At 42.1% G+C, this 18,215-nt stretch overlaps 1 protein-coding gene and 1 long non-coding RNA gene across 7 annotated transcripts in view; one reads left to right on the top strand and one right to left on the bottom strand.

Annotated features, from left to right (window-relative positions):
• Cdh6 (cadherin 6) overlaps positions 1-18,215 on the top strand; it is a 147,709-nt gene that overhangs the window by 71,442 nt on the left and 58,052 nt on the right. For all 5 annotated transcript variants that reach the window (XM_017316421.2, XM_006520018.4, NM_007666.4 and 2 more), the window contains exon 2: positions 12,956-13,316. Coding sequence is in view for 4 of the 5 variants with exons in the window: in XM_006520018.4 (XP_006520081.1) it covers positions 13,089-13,316 (228 nt within the window). In the remaining variant the exon portion in view is untranslated. The remainder of the gene's footprint in view (positions 1-12,955; positions 13,317-18,215) is intronic.
• Gm35018 lies at positions 10,398-12,851 on the bottom strand. Of its 2 annotated transcripts, XR_003951640.1 has the most exons (3): positions 12,386-12,851; positions 11,807-11,951; positions 10,398-10,621 (listed from the first exon to the last, which is right to left on the bottom strand). It is a non-coding gene; the product is annotated as a predicted gene, 35018 (long non-coding RNA). The 2 variants fall into 2 exon arrangements; XR_875049.2 differs by lacking the exon at positions 12,386-12,851 and having other exon boundaries at positions 11,807-12,020.

Genomic DNA, 18,215 nt, shown 5'->3' with positions numbered 1-18,215 from the left:
AACTGGTAAGTTGTAGAAATGTGGCGATTGGTTTCAGCAACATGAGAACAAATTTTATCAAGCCTGATACAGAAAGCCATTCCAGAAATACTTCTGGACAAAATTGACATTAGAATACTTTAGAATAAAAGAATCATCAAGGTCTTGGGTCTTGAAGATGGTTTGCTGTTTAGAAGCAGGAATGCTGGCCATGTGGAGGTAAATCTTTCTAATAATGACAGGAAGGATTAATGTAATGTATGCCTTTCTCTGAAATGGTCAAAAATGAGTTTGGAGTACTTTTCTTCTGAGCTTACATAAAGTTTCTAAGATATGGCTGGTCCCAGAAAGACTGGTACCCCTGGGTGTTTCAATAACACCCAACTCCTTGTCTCTAATGGCTTAGAGATAAGCAAAGTGGGAGATCAGTATAAAGCCAAAACCAGGTAACAGATTAAAACAAAACTAGGGGCTAGCGAGATGGCTCAGCCAGGAAAGGTGCTGGCTGCCAAGGCTGAGGATCTGAGTTCAGTCCTTGGAACCCACGTGATGGAAGGAGAGAATCAACTCCTGAAAGCTGTCCTCTGACTCCACCCACAACAGGCCCACACTCGCACACACACCAATAAATATAATTTTTTTTTTTTTTTTAGAAATTAGAATTTTTTTTTTTTTAGAAATTAGAAATTTAAAACTCGGTATCACCCAAACTTTGCTTTCTCCACCTGTATGATCTTTCTTATTCAAGATTCTTTTCTATAGTTTAAAAGAATTAAAAAGTCATATTCCTGACCTATTCGAGGAAGGAAGGACTGGGCATTCTGACAGGGTCCCACTCAGATGAAGGGACCAGGGCTCAGCTGGACAACCATGGGGCAAACAACAGCACTGAGCAAACTGCTGAAGACAAGGGCTTCCAGTGGGGACGCACTCGCCCCTGGCCTGTGCTGGATTCAGTTGCCCCAATGTTTGTAATTATACATGTGCACTGTGACAGACAGTTGTTAAATTGGAAACGGAACTCCGGTGACAACTGCAGCAAACCTTGACAAGAGATAAATGTGATGTTTCTCTCGCTCTTCCCTTTGTTTTTCTTTCACTTATTTAAGCATGTATTAATTAACTTGTTCTGGCAAGTGTTTAGTAAACATTGAACAGGGGCATTTCTTTAGTGGTATAATTAAAATTCTCTTTTAAAATGTTTTTGTGTGATATTTTATGCACAATTTGACTCAAGTAAACAGGGGTTCTAATTAAAGTTTTCAAATGAAGGCAATCAAAATTGATTCTGCACCCAGTATCCCATTCAAGCATATTGTCTTGCTGTCTAGTACGAGCTTAATTTGATGGTCAGCTAACATCTCCAATTAGTTAAAATGTCTTCACCTTCACAGTCCCCTTCATTTTTTTCTTAACTTTAAGGAACTCTTTGGATGCTGCACTGCCCCTTTAAATTGCCACATGTTATATATTAAAATAAATTTCTTCCAAATTATTACACCAAGATATTCTAAGACGCATCTAATTTGGGGTATGAGTCGTCTACAAATAATGTTACATAAAACACACTGAAGGCACAAAGCTATCCAGACAGCAGTGACGCTTTGACTGTTTCCTCCCCGCACCTCTAAAAATACTGTTTTGCTCTTGGGTTGAGAATAGCCTCAGTAGCTTCATGGTATTAACAGACGAGTGTTTGATGCACATCAAAACATCTAGATGATTATTCTTTCTTTCTGTGTGTGTGCGCATGCATGTGTGTGTTAGGGAAGGAGGGGTAAGATGGAAAAGAACTTATTTTGTCTGGAAAGCATTGATTGACCTGAAGCAAAAGATATTTTTAGGGAACCTTTAAGTTCTTCATCTTTAAATTATTCATACATTTTTTCCTTTTAGTGATGTTGTGAACAACTCCGAAGGGCAAACCTGTAAATTCAAGAATTATCAATAAATAATAAGTGATTTACCGGCTCTTGGGAACACTATGTTTCTAATGATGTGTTTAATTAGTGGGGGACAGGGGAGGTGGAAATGGTACCTACCCATCACTTTCTTCAGCCCGCTGCTTCCATACCTTGACCTGGCCAGGCATGGAAGAGGAAGCTCAACAGCTCAGGACCTGAACTGTACAATCAGAACCTGCATTCCAGAGGTACGAACCGTTTCTTCCCTCATCTTTTTTTAAAGGCAAAATAAAGGGTAACCTAGGCCTCTTGGGAGCCTACCTAATTCTAGAGTTTACTTAGAAATCCTACTTGACTTTTACACTAAGCCATCTTTTTCCACTTGACTTTTTTTTAAAGTAATGAGGAATGTATCTTTTATTTCATCTACTACTCCTTTATTTCTTCATTCCTTTGTGACTTAAAAGGGAACAAGGGATGTTTTAATCAGCACCTCTACTGAAACTCCAACTTTACTATTCTTGAGTTAAAAGTGAGGAAACAGAAGTTCAATGTGTCGAGCCCCTTGGCGATGTCTTGTGCCTTGTAAGGATTAGTGAAGGGACACATATGGGTAAGCTGGGTCTAATATGCTTCTCCTGGTGCTAATCTAGCCCCCTAATTTCATACTTGAGAGACAAAAGTCTAGAGACGTACAAAAAAAGTGCACAAGGTGAATGAGAGAGAGGGGTCTTATAGATACTACTAGAACATCATTGTACAGTGATCCTTACGTTCTATACATCTAACATAATATACATCTTCTCCTGCCGACCATTCAGAATCTTTTCTGGGCTGTTTAAGGTCCATTGTTGTGTGTATCCAAGCGTCGTGTTTCCACCACAGTGATACCTTCATGCCCTCCAAAGTCCATATATACTCATGCTTAGTCCTTAGTCACATCAGATTAGCTCATGAAGAGAGTTCCACATTCATGGCATGCTTACAGTCTGCATGCATGCTTTCATGCCTATGGACACTTATTTTATTTGGTGTTGCTATATTCCAGGCTCTGCTCTCAGCACTAGATCATACGTCTTTGTCACTCTCCCAAGGCCAGGCTTTGTCTCCCTCCTTCCATCTCCTCTGCCTGCCTTTGTAGCTACTCTCTGTGCTTCAGTTGCTCCCCTCTCTCTAATGTGAATAATCCAGCCAACAGTAAGCTCGCCTCATCTTTCAATTTGGTGGGGATTTAGAACGCTCATGATAAATTTGTGCAAATTTTGTCTGAAATGAGAGTAAATAAAAATCTAGATGCTGCTTCCATAAGCAAAATACAAATAGGATGGTAGATGTCTTGGTTAAGAAGAAATCTGTAAATGACTGCCAGTCACTCACTTGGGCACAGACTCCAGATCCTATAAACCTCTGTTTCTCAACTACAAAACAAGATAAGAGGACAACCCCATCTCAACCGATGGCTATAAAATTTAAATATCCTATTCTTGGCTTGGAGCAAATATTTGTTTGTTGTTCTTATTTAGCTTATATGCTTTGTGATGACTATTTTGCCCCCTTGGAGACCTGTGCTGGTGCTATTTCTGAGGAATCAATTCTAAGGTCACAGCTATATTAAGCCTGGCCTGTGACTCCCTCAAGGGGGTTCAGGGTAAGGCCACTCTCACCCAATGGCTCTGTTAGGGTGTAGGATGTGCTCACTGAATGATCTTGAACAAGCTGCTCTACCTCTCTGACCTTCTATTCCTATTAGCTACTCACAAGATTATCATAAGGTACTTGATTTGGGTCTAGCATATGGTGGGTCCAGAAACAAGATGTACTAATTGATAACCAAAACAGTATAGATGAGCTAGATGACACTGGTAAAAATAAAATGATCAATAAGATTCGATATGAGAATTGATAAATTACATCACCAAAGATGATTAATAACAACTCCACTCCCATTATGCTTTATGCAAGTTTAAGCCTTGAATGTACCATGCCCAATCATGTGACCTTCTTTGTAATTTAATAAGGATAGACCTGTCTTAAATTTCTCATATAAACAAAAATACCCTGTCCCCTGCCTGCCCATAGCTACAGCAAATTCTCCCAAGTTGCCCTTTCATTAAGTCTTGAAAGAAAGTACAAACTCAGTGAAATCGGGAGTCTATTCATACTAATTGGTTAGTGAGTTTTGACATCTCCCAGTCGTACTTAAGCTGTTTTGTCTTAAGTGGCAACGTGTCCAAAAATATATAAAATAATGTCACGGCCAGAGAAACCAAACATAAAAACAGAATAATATGAAACCAAGCCTTTCATACATTTCTGTAGCCTAAACATATGGTCTGCTTCAGAAACACTTAAAATTCACACCATGAACAGCTAATTAAAAGTATAAAATACTTTCCCTTTTCCTTTCTTTGCATGAGTAAGTTTTTGTAGAGAAAGACAAGGCTCACAGGCCTGAAGGCCCCTCAGAGCCGGGCAAGCTACATGAGGGAATGTTGCAAGTGGTTTCATGAAAGGAAGGTGACAAATGATAGTTGGGTGTAAGCTGTCACAGGGGGATGCAATCAGGCGCAGTGGCAAGCCAGCTATTCCTGCTGTAGAGGGCAGGGCTACAGCTCCGCACGTAAACGTGAGAGCCACGGAGGTGCAGACTTAGTCCAGAAATAGGGATCTGCTCATTTTTGAAGGTTAACATGATTTAAAATTTTATTCCTTAAATTGATTAAATCTGTTACTAGGTAATTTCACACACATACAGTATATTCTGTTTCCTCTCCTCTCTCATTCACCTTTCCCTATTATCTTCCCTTCTCTCCACAGGTTCTCTTCTCATACCTTTTTATTTCTCTCATTGGCCCCACTGATTTTAGCCAGGACCATACTTGTGCCCACAGGTTTGGAACCATCCACTGGACTCTGGTGGGCTATCTTGAATTATACAAGTTAAGACAACGACTACTCCATAATAGTTCATTAGAGGCCCACATCAATCCATGATTGGCTGTCCACAGACCCAGTCTCTACAGGCCCAGAGCAAGCATTTGTAGCTGCTGTGAGATCCTTTTTGCAAGAGCTTGGTAATGTCCGAAAGATGGCATTTCACAGTCCTGCTTCCTTCAGGCTCATACATATGTGCTCTGCTTTCTCTTCCATGGTATCACGTGACCCAAGGGAAGTGATATAAATGTCCTGCTTAGGGCTAAGCACACATCTATTAATTATTCTAAGCATCTTGAGCAGCTAGGAGCAGCTACATTCACCAACTTTCACTGCAAAGAGGAGCTTCTCTCATTAAGGATGAGAGTAGATGTGACTACGGGTATAAACTGTATTTTGATTGCAGTTTGGTACCATCACAATGCTGCTAAACAACAGTAATGAATTCAACCCTGGGGACTATGACCTCTCTAGCCAGAGGATTTTAACTGGGTGTACAGTACCAGGTGCGTATTCTGTCCTATTGAGCAGGCCTCAAATCCAATCTGAGAGTAGTTGATAACACCCACAATATTCAAGCCCTATTATATCTTGTCCTGTGGGTTACCTTTGTAGTTTGTGTTTATAACTACATAATACCATTGACGCTTGATTTTTTTATTAGTTTCTTTATTGACATTTCAAATGTTATCCCCTTTCCTCGTTTTCCCTCCGAAAACCCCCTATCACATCCTCTCCCCCACTCCCACTCACCAACCCACCCACTCCTGCTTCCTGGTCCTGTCATTTCCCTAAACTGGGGCATAGAGCCTTCACAGGACCAAGGGCCTCTCCTCTCATTGATGCCTGACTAGGCCATCCTCTGCTACATATGTAATAGGAGACATGAGTCCCACCATGTGTACTCTTTGGTTGGTGGTTTATTCCATGGGAGCTCTGGGGGTACTGGTTAGTTCAGATTGTTGTTCCTCCTATGGGGCTGCAAGCCCCTTCAGCTCCTTGGGTACTTTCTCTAGCTTCTCCATCAGGGACCCTGCACTCAGTCCAATAGTTGACTGAGAGCATCCACCTCTGTCAGGCACTGTCAGAGCCTCTCGGGAGACAGCTATATCAGGCTCCTGTCAGCAAGCACTTGTTGGCTTCCACAATAGTGTCAGGGTTTGGTAACTGTTTATGGGATGGATTCCCAGGTGGGGCAGTCTCCAGATAGCCATTACTTCAGTATCTGCTCCACACTTTGTTTCTCTATCTCCTCCTATGGGTATTTTGTTCCCCCTTTCTAAGAAGGACCAAAGACTTTGGTCTTCCTTCTTCTTGAGCTTCATGTGGTCTGTGAATTGTAGCTTGGGTATTCCAAGCTTTGGGGTTAATATCCACTTCTCAGTGAGTCCATACCATGCGTGTTCTGCTGTGACTCGGTTACCTCGCTCTGCAGAGGAAGAAGATGCTTGATTTTTAAAAGACAAAAATAGAAAACTTGAGAGGCAGTGCATGTCCCAAAGGTGGCATGTATGTACTCTCTGCTAAGCCATTCTCGGACTTCGATTCATGGTAGGCATTTGAGTGTAAAAGCCAAACCACACATATTCAGATGTTTAATTTCTTCTTCACAGGCATCTGAGAGGTAGCTACTAGAATAAAGAAAACTGAGGGCCTCTATTTGTCCAATGATTGTTGGGCAGACAGATATCTAACCCAGATACATGGCATGCAGAGTCTGGTCTTGCCCACATTGCGAGGACGTCTCTGACAATAACATTACATAGGCGTTTTTCTACATGACTCAGAACAAAAAGTGGTCTTTAATTCACATGTGTTTGTGAATCTCAAACCAAATCCTACTTCAGCCCCAACTCCATATAAAACCCCACGTTATGTGCCGTACCACATTTGATTTTATCTTCATTAATCTAATGTGTGGGATATGATTTTAGAATGAGGGGAATATTGCTGAAATGGCTTCATCTGGAAAAGCATTCGTTTGCAAACAGCTTGGCATGTTATTCACAAATATAAACATTTATAAAAAAAAATCGGGCATCATCTGATGGCTGCTGCTGTGATGATTCATTGGCACAGAAGTGCTACACGGTGAGAGGTGCCAGGGCTGCTTGACACATTTCAGTGGAGTTCATTACACACATGAAACGGAACCAATTTTACTCAACAGTGACTTTGACATTTACGGAAAAATGGAATGGGGGCTTAGAAATGAAGACTTCAAGTGAAATCCCTACCAAATAGTTTGTGATGGTGCTACCCTCGTGTCACCCTTCATGTCCAAAAGATGTGCTTAGTCACAGCGCATAGCAACCTAGTCACAAAGTTTGTTCGGTGATTTAAAAAAATAATCTTAACAAACCTAATTGGCTATTAACTCTTTTTTATGGGTCTCCGGGGCATCACAGTTTACCTCATCTGGGTATATGTTCTGCTTCTTTAACTGCTAGATTTTAATGTACTAAACAACATCCCCATTGCCCTCAGAGTAGGACTAGAGAACGTGGTCCGAGGAAGCATAAAGAATAAAAGAGCTAGCATGTGAAGAGGTATTTAGCAAAACAGAGTCTTCTAGATGTGACAAAACAGCTATACACATTTGCACCCGCTGCAGCTGTGGTCATCTGAACAAGACCCACACAAGTCTGGCCCTGTCCCCACCTCCTTTGTGAACAGCAGAGGACCCATGAGGTCCCTCCCCAACCTAAAGGTCGATCAACAGCTAAACGCTGTTGGAGGAGGCCATATCACTTATTCAGTAGTATGGCCACTGATAGTTGCCCTTGCTCCAATAAATAACCTGCCACCCGCACCCAAGCAAGAAACTCTCAATTCAACTTAGTGGATCACACAGAAAGAACTTTAAAAGGAGATGAGTTTCAACAGGAGAGAGAGAGAGGGATGGGCCAAGAATCAGGGAGAAAACACAACTAAAATTCATTATATTAATGTATGAAACTGCCTAATGATCATTTTTAAAAAGAACATCATATTCATGTTTGGGGTGCAGTGAGGTCAGGAATAAAGCTAAGTAGTTATAAACTACTAGCTGCTTTCTACTTCATTAATTATAAAATGGAAAAGAAAGGTACTAAAAATTAATAAGGGACTGATGGGACAGAGGCTAAAAAGCTATACTTATGGGTTAGATGACTTAGTGCAGATGATACTTAGAGCAATGGTTTCTGTGGATAATCTCAAGCAACATATTATGCTATTATATAATATAAATGCATATTTTCAACATCATTTACCTAAAGAAATCATTTCATAGTCAATTTTTAAATTCTTTTACTATGGTCAGTGTTGGAAGCAGATTAACAACATTACTGAGTTTTTGTAGCTCTTTCAATACCAAACTAAAGACCCCACAAATGAAACAATGGGTTTGTAGACTAGGTAGTGCCACTGCCTGATTACAGTCAATCAAGATCACTAGGGAAAAATGTATGCTGGACTTTAAAGCATCACTGTAATTACATCTTTCAATATATCTAATACTGTTTGTCTGCAAATAGTTTAATAGAATCAGATTCAAAACCAGATAATACAGTTGAGTCATTCAAACTGTTAGCAAACAGAAGTCGCCAGAGAAGCAATTCAATCAATGGAGACATTTTCTAATTAGCATATTAATGATTTGTGAGTGAAAGGTGATTTCCAAGTGCTCTAGGGAACTTGAAGACCTTGTAATTCTTCTTCTCGCTCCACACAACCAATGAAACATGTTTATATTATTAATGTTTGACAGTTGAAGGGAAAGGCTTTGCTAATCAATGGAAAACATCAACTCAGCTTTTGGATTAATCATTGCATGTTGGAAGTTGGTAGAACCTGAATTGATGTGTCCAACTTTCTAAGTGGCAAAGTGTGAGTAAAACCTGGGCTTGACTAAGGATTCTTATGAAGATTGAAATTTATATCATCTTCTATGCAAATACAGTCTCCACATATACAGTTACTAAAGCAGGCTGGGGGCCTGCCCCTTTATACATAAACACCTCAATTAGATTTTGCATATCACTAAAATAAAGTTTCCACAAGACAAACTCTTTGTCTGGATTAAGCGCTGTCACAAACCATCTTTCAGAGCTTACAACAATTGCCTTTAAGAAACATCAAATTTGCTCCCAAAAGAAAACTCCAAAGTAGAGTCAGAGTCTTCTTAAACCACCATTAGACTGTAATTAGACAGTTCAATTTGAGTTTTTATAGAGTTGTTTGTGAGTCTAGCAGTTAGACACATAACTGATTTGCTCTTGATGCCAACAGGCATAAAAGAAGGGGTAAGGAGGAACACACAAGGGAGGGCTCTCCCCCTCCCACTATCTTCTGGTTCTTGGACCCCGTGCCTGCTATTTTAAAATCCAGTATGTGTGTGCAGCCTGAGCTCTTTGTCCTGCCAGCTGACTTAGGAAGCCTACAGCGTGAGCCGCTTGCCACAGGCACCTCTGTACCTCTCGGAGCTCCACTGTTCAGGAATGCCAGGCCTCCCCCATTCCTCAAAGTTCTGATGCTCCTCAGCACTTCCTCAGCCCCTGACCTTCAACGCCTTGAACCCTGGGGTCCAGGCTGCTGTTGTTACTGTCGTGCCTTACAGACACGTGCTTGGAGTGTGTTGATTCCACACACACACACACACCCCATAATGTTGGATGAAGCAAAATCTAAAACATAAATAATATTTATTCTAGCTACATAAAATTCTTACTTAACACTACAGGAGGATCGTCTCAGCACGCTAACTGCCAAAACCATTTGTACAAAGCTAAAACGACTACGTTGAAGCTGGCACTGTTATTTTTTTTAACACCTGAATAAAGTAAAGATTTATTCTTTATCTCATCATTGTAAGATGGACAGGAAGAAAAATACACAGGTTCTGTGAGTGCTTTGCTTTTCGTCTGTGTTCCTGTCCTTGGTGTGAGCAGTGGTCACAGGGATAAGGGTTTGTCTTCTCTAGAACTGCCAGAGAGGAAGGCCACACAAAGGTGAGCAATTAGCAAATGAATCCACCCTGCGTCTAAAGTCTTCCTATTCTTGAAAGAACTCTGACTCAGAGATGCTTTCCTGACCGTCGTCAGCCCCGCCCAGTGTGCTATATTTGGATCTGTGATTGCACCTCAAATACTAATAACGAGAATACTAATATCTAGTACTTACTTAGCAATGCACTTGTAAGTGTCAGGCATCACTTTGGGTTCTTTGCATGAAATGCAAACTCATTTACTCCTCAAAATGCCCCGCTCTGAGGTAGATACTAAAATAACCACGCCAACAAAAGAAACACCCGAGGTCAAATGGAATTAGGTAGCTTTTCCAAATTCATAGAGATTGCCGAGAAATACATCCTTCTAAAACATTAGCATCAAATATGCGCAGATCGATGTCATTCTGTTTTACAGATTGAGGCTTTTTTTTTTTCATTAGGTCTCAGCCTGTCAGATTGATACAGGAACTGGGTTGTAGCTAAACTAACATTACAGTGAACACTGGAAACTCTGCTTAAATTTGCATCGCTTTAAAAGCTCATTACCAACTAAGAAGAAAAAAAAATGAAATACTTGACATTTTGGTATCTGTGGTATTAAAAAAGAACTAATATTTAATATTCAAGTGGCAACAGCTTGTAGAGTTTGCATACAACGCCCACAGGGATCGATTCTTCTTTAAAATGGCCTTTAGGAGCCAGGCTTTTCAGCAGCTGACACCGCCATTCTCCACATCCCTCTCTCCTGCCAGCACCGTGGGGCCCACACAGAGTGGAGCAGCAGACTTGTAATTCTTCACTGCAGGATTTGTCTCTGCAAATAATGGTGAATGTGGGAAATTAGGGGAAATGTAATTTTCACTGAATCAACCTCAGTGTAATCTCTATTTCTAAAAATGAATAAGTGTCACTGGAGCGCTTTCTCCACATGCGCGCTCGGGCCCCTCACGGCTCCAACCCACAGGAGAAGGAAGAGTCAGCCCACGTCCAGACTGGGCCGAGGAGCCACAAGTGTGCTGTTGCCTGGCATTTTTCTAACCTGACTAATAAGTATCAGTCCAAGCTCAGTCCCCTGCGGACCTCCCGCCTCCCCAGCCTGCTGTCAGGAAGATGTGTAAGAATTGAATCAAGGTTTGAAGATGCTGAATATGATGGAATAGTTCAATGTTTTCAGTACCATGTTACATGTCTCTAATTACTCACTGGTGGGGTTAAAGAAAACCAAAAAGTTAAAATCCTTCTCACCTGTGCATTTGTGGGATCGAATGATAGGAACCAAGTGGGTCTGTCTTTTATGATTCAGGGAAACAAAAATACTGAACAGAGTGCCTAAGGCGTGCGCATCCCTGTGGCTTAAGGAGGATGTTCTGGCCCGATTCACGTGGTGTTCTCATGCCAAAGCTCTTGTGTTTATGGGTGCGCTATTCAAGAACATATTCAAATAGCATGATCAATATGTCATTTGTTAGATCCACTGTATTCTTTTTTTTTTCTGGGAAACTTAGGCCAGCTATGGTGGGACAGGACTGTGATGCCAACGCCCTTTGGAATCTGAGGCAGGGGGAAAGCATAGGGAAGCAATATGGCGTTAAGGCCTTAATTGTGTAAGCCATTGAATCAAATGGCCATCTTTACCAAGAGTCCCAGGGATTAAAAAAAATTAGGTTGGTTTCTTGAAAATTAATATTTGCCACAAAAATAATTACTCATATTGTTTAATCGCTGACTTTTAAGCCCACAATCAGTGGTCCTCACTGTGATACCGGGGTCTGCTTAATGCATTTGTGAAAATCAGAAACAACTTGGCCATCATTGTCGATGACACAAGTGAAATTTAGAGATACAAGTCAAGGATTTCCTAGGGAAATTGGAATACCGCTTATTTAACTCTTACATGTTTATTCCGCATGATCGAGAAGATGATCTATCCCTTTGGTTTCTAATGAGGGCATTCGCTAAATAGATCACAAACAGAAGTAAATTGATACATAGAAAGTACCTGATAGGCAGTCACAACAGAAAGGGGGAAAAGTGTCATCGAATCAGGAACTCACAACCTCGGCTCCAGTCCCCAACTGAGCTTTCCACAGACAAGCTTCTCCTGGTTGAACTTCCAGCTTCCTGTTTCCACAGGAGACATTTACCTGGCGTGGGAAAGACGATAGTCACCTCAGGCGGAAAGCAGGCATACCTCTTAGCTACTCTGTAGGACACAATGCTCATGGCCTGCTTTCTGGTATCTTTCCTCCCTGTCAGAGTTCAGGAGACCACCCATCCCCAGACAAGGGGTCTTTGGGTGACATTCTGAGACAAGTGACTTTCTAGAGCCAGTTTCTCAGTGAACTGACACAGTGCATTTATGCATATATACATTTATAGTATGGCGTAAATAGTTCTCATGGAGGGGTGTGATCAAAGTTTGCAAAGTTTAGATTAAAGACAAGCCTACCGTCACCACTGTTATACATACACACACACACACACACACACACACACACACACACACACACACACATCACTTCAGAAACTTCCCTCCGCAAATCTTCATTTGGAAGAAAGGCATACAGTGTTTTCCAACCTTATTTGACCCAGCTGATCCATCATCACACATCTCCTCAGCCAAGAGTCTGCAGAACAAGTTCTGCCTCGCCTCCTGCCTGGTGCATCCCAGGTGCTCAAAAATCTTCCAGTGAAATTTCCAAATGATCCACTTGCAATTGAATTTAAATTGTCTATGGTATTCTTTGCCTTGGACTTGTTCATGGAGATATAAATATGCAAATGGAATCAGAAACACAAACTCGTTTCCTCTAACCAGATCTCGGCCCACATATTCCAAAGCAAACGAGTAGTGAAATTATCCATCCTGGCGCGTTGAACTCTAGCAGAGCGATTACTTAACGTCGGATTTGCAAGAGATATAAAAGGAAAACCAGAAAGAGCAGTTCCCGCTGGGTACGCGCCTCCCATTCTGCGCATCCCCTTCTGTGTACCTAAAAGACGATTGCCCTCATTTCAAAATTGATAGCCAACTTTTTTTGTTGTTATTTTGCCATTCAAGTTTCTACATTCTTGCTCCTGCCTATTTGCTCTAACACTGAATTTTAAGCATCTCTAAAAGTGCTTGATATGTTATTATTCTTTCCAGGTACCCTCTGAAAGCCAAGCAAAGAACATTAAGGAAGGAAGGAGGAATGAGCCTGGATTTGGTGCAGTGAAAAGAGGCGTATTAAGAAAAGGGGAGCTCACACCCAGACTCGACTGCCTGCCTTGCCAGCATCATGAGAACTTACCGGTACTTCTTGCTGCTCTTTTGGGTCGGCCAGCCCTACCCAACTTTCTCAAACCCATTATCTAAAAGGACTAGTGGCTTCCCAGCAAAGAGGAAAGCCCTGGAGCTCTCTGCAAACAGCAGGAATGAGCTGAGCCGTTCGAAAAGGAGTTGGATGTGGAATCAGTTCTTCCTCCTGGAGGAATACACGGGATCCGATTATCAGTACGTGGGCAAGGTAGGCCTCCTTTGGGTGTTTCGACAGTCTAGGCTTAAAAGCCTGAAGAAGTTACTGCTAAGAAATAGACAGGGAGAATGTGAGCTATTCCCCAATACAGTATGAATTGTTGCTTATCTGGTGAGACTTTTTTTTTCCTCTTCTCGCTTGAGTAGTTGCGGGATGAAAGTGTAGCAAGAAGCTGAGAAATGTTTGTAGTGTAACAGAGAGAGAATGCTCTGGTGGAAAAACGAACCGCCCACAACCATCCACGGAGGATTATCATAAATCCTTTAATTTTTTTTTTTACTTTAGCTGGAAAAATGGGGTCCAGCCAGCCTGTAAAGTGGGGTCTATTAAAAATAGAATGACTGTGCTGTGAGAGGAACAAGTCCTTTTCTCATTTTGAAAGCAAACATCCTGAGCCTGAGTCACATTAACTATTTCTTAGCTTTGCTTCTCCCAGCACCCTTGGCTCTCAGAGCAGACAATGCCTTTTCTTGGCAAAACTCAACCCCGGAGGTTAAATGGGGTAGTTACTGTTGCTGCAAGTGGTAGTGGTTAGTCTTATCCCAGATAATTGGCAAGAAGCAAGCATTTTAAATTCTTAGATTTAACTGTAGCAAGGTTGATGAAAGATTCATGTTACACAAAGGTGCTATTTCTAGATAGCATCTGACCATTTTATTGACTAGAAAGTAGAGTGTGAGGCTCTCGTTCATCCTTCACCTGTCATGACGAATGTCACCTAATTGTATCATCAGCTATCGTGCTGAAGAAAAATTTGACCTGGGCCATAATGTACAAGACAAACCAGGGGTGCCTGTTCATAGCTTGTTGAGTCTGGATTTCATTAAATGGTGTGGACAAGAAAAATAATTTTCACGCGCCTCTTAAATTGAGAATGAACATAAAAAAGATAGATGACAAAATGCCTCTTCCTATGATTGATTTTAAAATACCTTCATCAGGAGATCAGGCAAATAGCATAAATTTTGCAGATTCCTAAGGCTGCATGTTCACATTTCAATCTGTGATCAAATATCCCTGAGTAACTCTGTGCAAACATTCCCCTTACGTATTTACCACTATAAATGAAGGAGGCTTAGGTTGAGACAGCCAGGCAGTGTTCCAGGGAGGTGAATTATTAATGTGGAATAAAGTAAAAGAGGAAATATCCAGAGAGCTGAGGACAGTGACACTGATGCCCAAAGATCTTGTAACCAACTTGCTTTGCAACTCACACCTGGCGGGGCCGATAGAACACAGGCTTCCCTTGTGTGCGCCTCACTTCCTCTGTGCAACTTGTCGCTACAGTGTTAATGGAGTAATAGTTTTTTTTCTTTTAATCTTTAAAGCACTTTTACAATGCAAATAGCATTATTACCATAGAAGATTAAGCTTTAAAAAGCTCTTTGTCAAAATGATTGAAACCCCCTCCCCCGCTTGGTTTTCCTTCCTAAATTGTGGTACCTTTAATGCCAATAATACCACAGACTCTTAACGTCCAGGCTTCAGCTTAACACTTATAATGGTGATAGGGGAAGTAGCCATGGGGATACGATGCAAGCTATGGACAGGTCCAAAACTGCCTCCCTAAACTGCCAGTTGCCAGGATTGGTAAGAAACCTTCCAGGCTTTTGGCTTCTCCAGGTGGGAAGTTGAGCCTCAATCTCCTGCCCCCGGAGTCCTCCGGAAGCAGAGTCACGTGGAAGCACCAGTGAGATGGGCACCATTGGCCAATCCGCTTGAAATCTCTAAAACTGTTGAAAAACTCATTGTACATGCTCCACCAAGTCTATGCATAATGAAGTGGGATATTGAGTCTTCTAACCCTGCAGAAGCAAACTACGGTCATCAGCAAATCTCAGTGACTAAAATATATGGCAATTAATAGCGGAGTCGGTCCCCAGCCACGGCTTTCCCCACGCTGATTGTATCTGGATAGTCTACTGGCAATTCCGTACAGTTCCCTTCCTCACCCTCACAGTCCTCTGCTTTGTCCTGTTGCCCTCCTCCTCTCTGAGGTCAAAACACATTAGCAATGTTAGCTGGAGAAAAAAGACCGACAGTGAGAACTGGCGTTGTCCTCGCCCTGCACGGGCCACTCTAGGGGACATGAGGGTCGTTCTCGTAGTGTGGAGACGGCCGTTTCTCAAATCCATCTCTGCACAAGTGTGATACCAACAGACAACTATTATCCGAATTAAAAGCAGAAGAAAATAAGAAAAAAATTAGAAAAAGACGGAGGAAAAGCTGGGGTGGTGGCTGAGGGGTAGAATGCTTGCCTAACAAGTCAAGGCCCCAGGTTCAATCTTGCCCACCTTTTAAAAAAAATTATTTTTTCAAAAGAAAGACAAAAAAGGAGAAGCAGAGTGGGCCTTCACTGTGCCGACACGGGTGACAACTTTTAACTTTAACTAACTTGGAAGAGAAGACAGCTGACGAGATGACTCAGAGGAATTGTGTCTGGACTAGGGCAATGGTTCCAAAGTTCTTGAGGGCCACAGGGCTGTTTCTCAGGCCGGCCTTAGGCAAAAAGAAATACCTAGTGGTCTCATGTAGTAAACAGTTAGACTAAAATAACCCAGTAAGAAGTTCTCTTCTAAGAGCTCAATAACCCTTTGAAATGATAATACATGTAAATTAACAAAGACTGCTATTTTTATCTCATTCCTAATGGCCGTATCTTAGATGGCTTTGAACACCTTTTCAAACAGTCCGGGGCCCACTCCCCAGCGGCCCTGTCCACCCTGAAGTCTACCCTGTAGATGCTTCCCAGCCATTGAGGGGAAACCCAGGCACTGAGTATGACATCATCAAAAGGAACATAGCGCCACCTGCTGTAAAATCTGTGAACTGCCTTGAGCTAGGAATGGCAAATTGATGGGCAGATGTCAGGCGTTGCTGTGAGGCTCCTGCTAAGCTGCCTGAAGCACCCAGGGTACTGCTATGTAAGCATTGGGAGCCACGGACTCTAGTTAGGTTGGTGTGTGAATCCACACAGAGGCTGTAAGTTAACTTTTAGTAGTGTGGCCAGTGCTCCAAGTAGTAATTACTCAGAGCCTAGCACCATTTTACCTAAAATTAAAGAGATGGATCTGATCTACACATGGAAGGACAGAAGCGCTCACAAAGTTAAATCATGGAGCTGAATGAACAAATGGGACTTACAGGAAAACACTCCACAGATAGACAAGCCGTGTGCTTTTGTTCGTGTTGGTCTCTTCAAAGTAAATCTAAGGGAGAGTTGGGGGAGGAAGGAAAACGTGAGGGCAAACGTAGAGAGTGAAGGGAGAAGGGGTCACACAAGGTCACAAGAGCCAGCAAGGAAAGTGGGCAGGGCTGGGACAGTCATGAAGGGAGAAGTATGATCCGCACTGGGACATGAGGGAGCAGCAGCAGCTCTTGTCCTCACATTCGTCAGCCTCTTCCACTGTGTTGTGTCCCTGAGGAGATTAGCATAGATATAAGAACAAGCCAGAGCTGGGGTACACTCATGGAAAAGCTTAAAATCACAGTAGCAAATAAAGCTAGCAGGATGCGAAGGAATGGCCCTAGACGCTATAACAGTGTGAGCTTCAAATAGAAACATAGATAGTGGTTCAAGTAAGACTGTTGGTGGGGGGCAACAAATTTGAGGTGTTTCAGCAAAGAAGCATTCATAAGACCTTGTTGGAAAGTCACACTCTTGGTTCTTAACCTTCCTAATGCTACAACCCCTGTGAAAGTGTCATTTGACACACACCCCCAGGGGGTGACGACCCACAGCTTGAGGGCCACTGTACTTACTGAATCCAAATCTTCAGTTCAAGGAGATCCCCAGGTGAGCAGTTTACAGATTAAAAGTTTGAGAATTGCTACTTTTAAAAGTACCTGACCTGGGTCTCACCTCTGTGGAGATTCGGATTAAGTTGGTTTTTAATTAAGTACTAATGATTCTGACACTGTTGTCAGTTTCCAGAACCAGAGCCCATGACTGTCAGTCACGATAGCAAAACCATCAAGTTCAGTGGTCAAGTGACATCCACAAAGAATTATGGGAAAATAAGGGAGTGGGGGCAGCCGGGCTTTAAGGTTCCGCAGAACCCCCTAGAGACGGTGATGGTGTCTGAACTCCATCTTCAAGGCAGAGTGAGTGTTGGCCATCAGTGCAAAGGGAGAATCGCCCAGTCCTCCAAGGTAATTGCCTGCAGACACGAAAAAGGCAAAAGTCACAAACCCAAGAGTCCAAACTTTAGAGATTTGACAACCAAGAGAGTCAAAGTGGCACTCGTGACCCAGAAAACCCAAAGTACTTGTTTCCTGTTAGCAGATGAACAGGGAGCGTTTGCCTTTATTCAGCCTCCACTTGTGCGATGTCTGACTTATGTAAAATTAATAGGAAATGGGGAAGAAAGCATTTCTATCTTCCTTCCCAGAAACCCCCATACCCCCAGGACCAGCTTCGTGGAATATAACATTTCCCTGTCCATAGCCTGTATCCATTTGCGACCATTTCATATCAGAAGGGAGTACAGAGCCATAGACAGAGGCCAGATTTTAAAGATGGGGGCACTCACTAGTCAAAGATGAAGGTTTGGGGATGTTTAGCTTAGTTTAGTTGAGTTGAGTTTTATTTTGTTTTGTTTCGCTTTTATATCTCAGAATTTGGTGCACCCTTCTATGCACCTCACATCATTTTACACAGCCCATGGCAAATCTCATCCACTTCATCTTCTGGGCTATTCTTTAGGCCCTCCCTCCACACAATGTCCACAAGAGACAGACTGCCAGAGTACAGCTCCTCTTGGTATCTATGGAATTTACTGTGCTGTACTGTAGAAGTATTTTCTGTTACCTTTTGGAAAATTAATGACAGTTTTCTTGGTGAAGGGAGAGGATGATCAACTGAGTATTTTAGTATCATGAAACTTTAGG

This window comes from Mus musculus, chromosome 15 (assembly GCF_000001635.26).
Source record: "Mus musculus strain C57BL/6J chromosome 15, GRCm38.p6 C57BL/6J".
NCBI lineage: Eukaryota > Metazoa > Chordata > Mammalia > Rodentia > Muridae > Mus > Mus musculus.
Note: the sequence above shows the minus strand (reverse complement) of the source record. Positions and strands in the feature narration are given on the sequence as shown.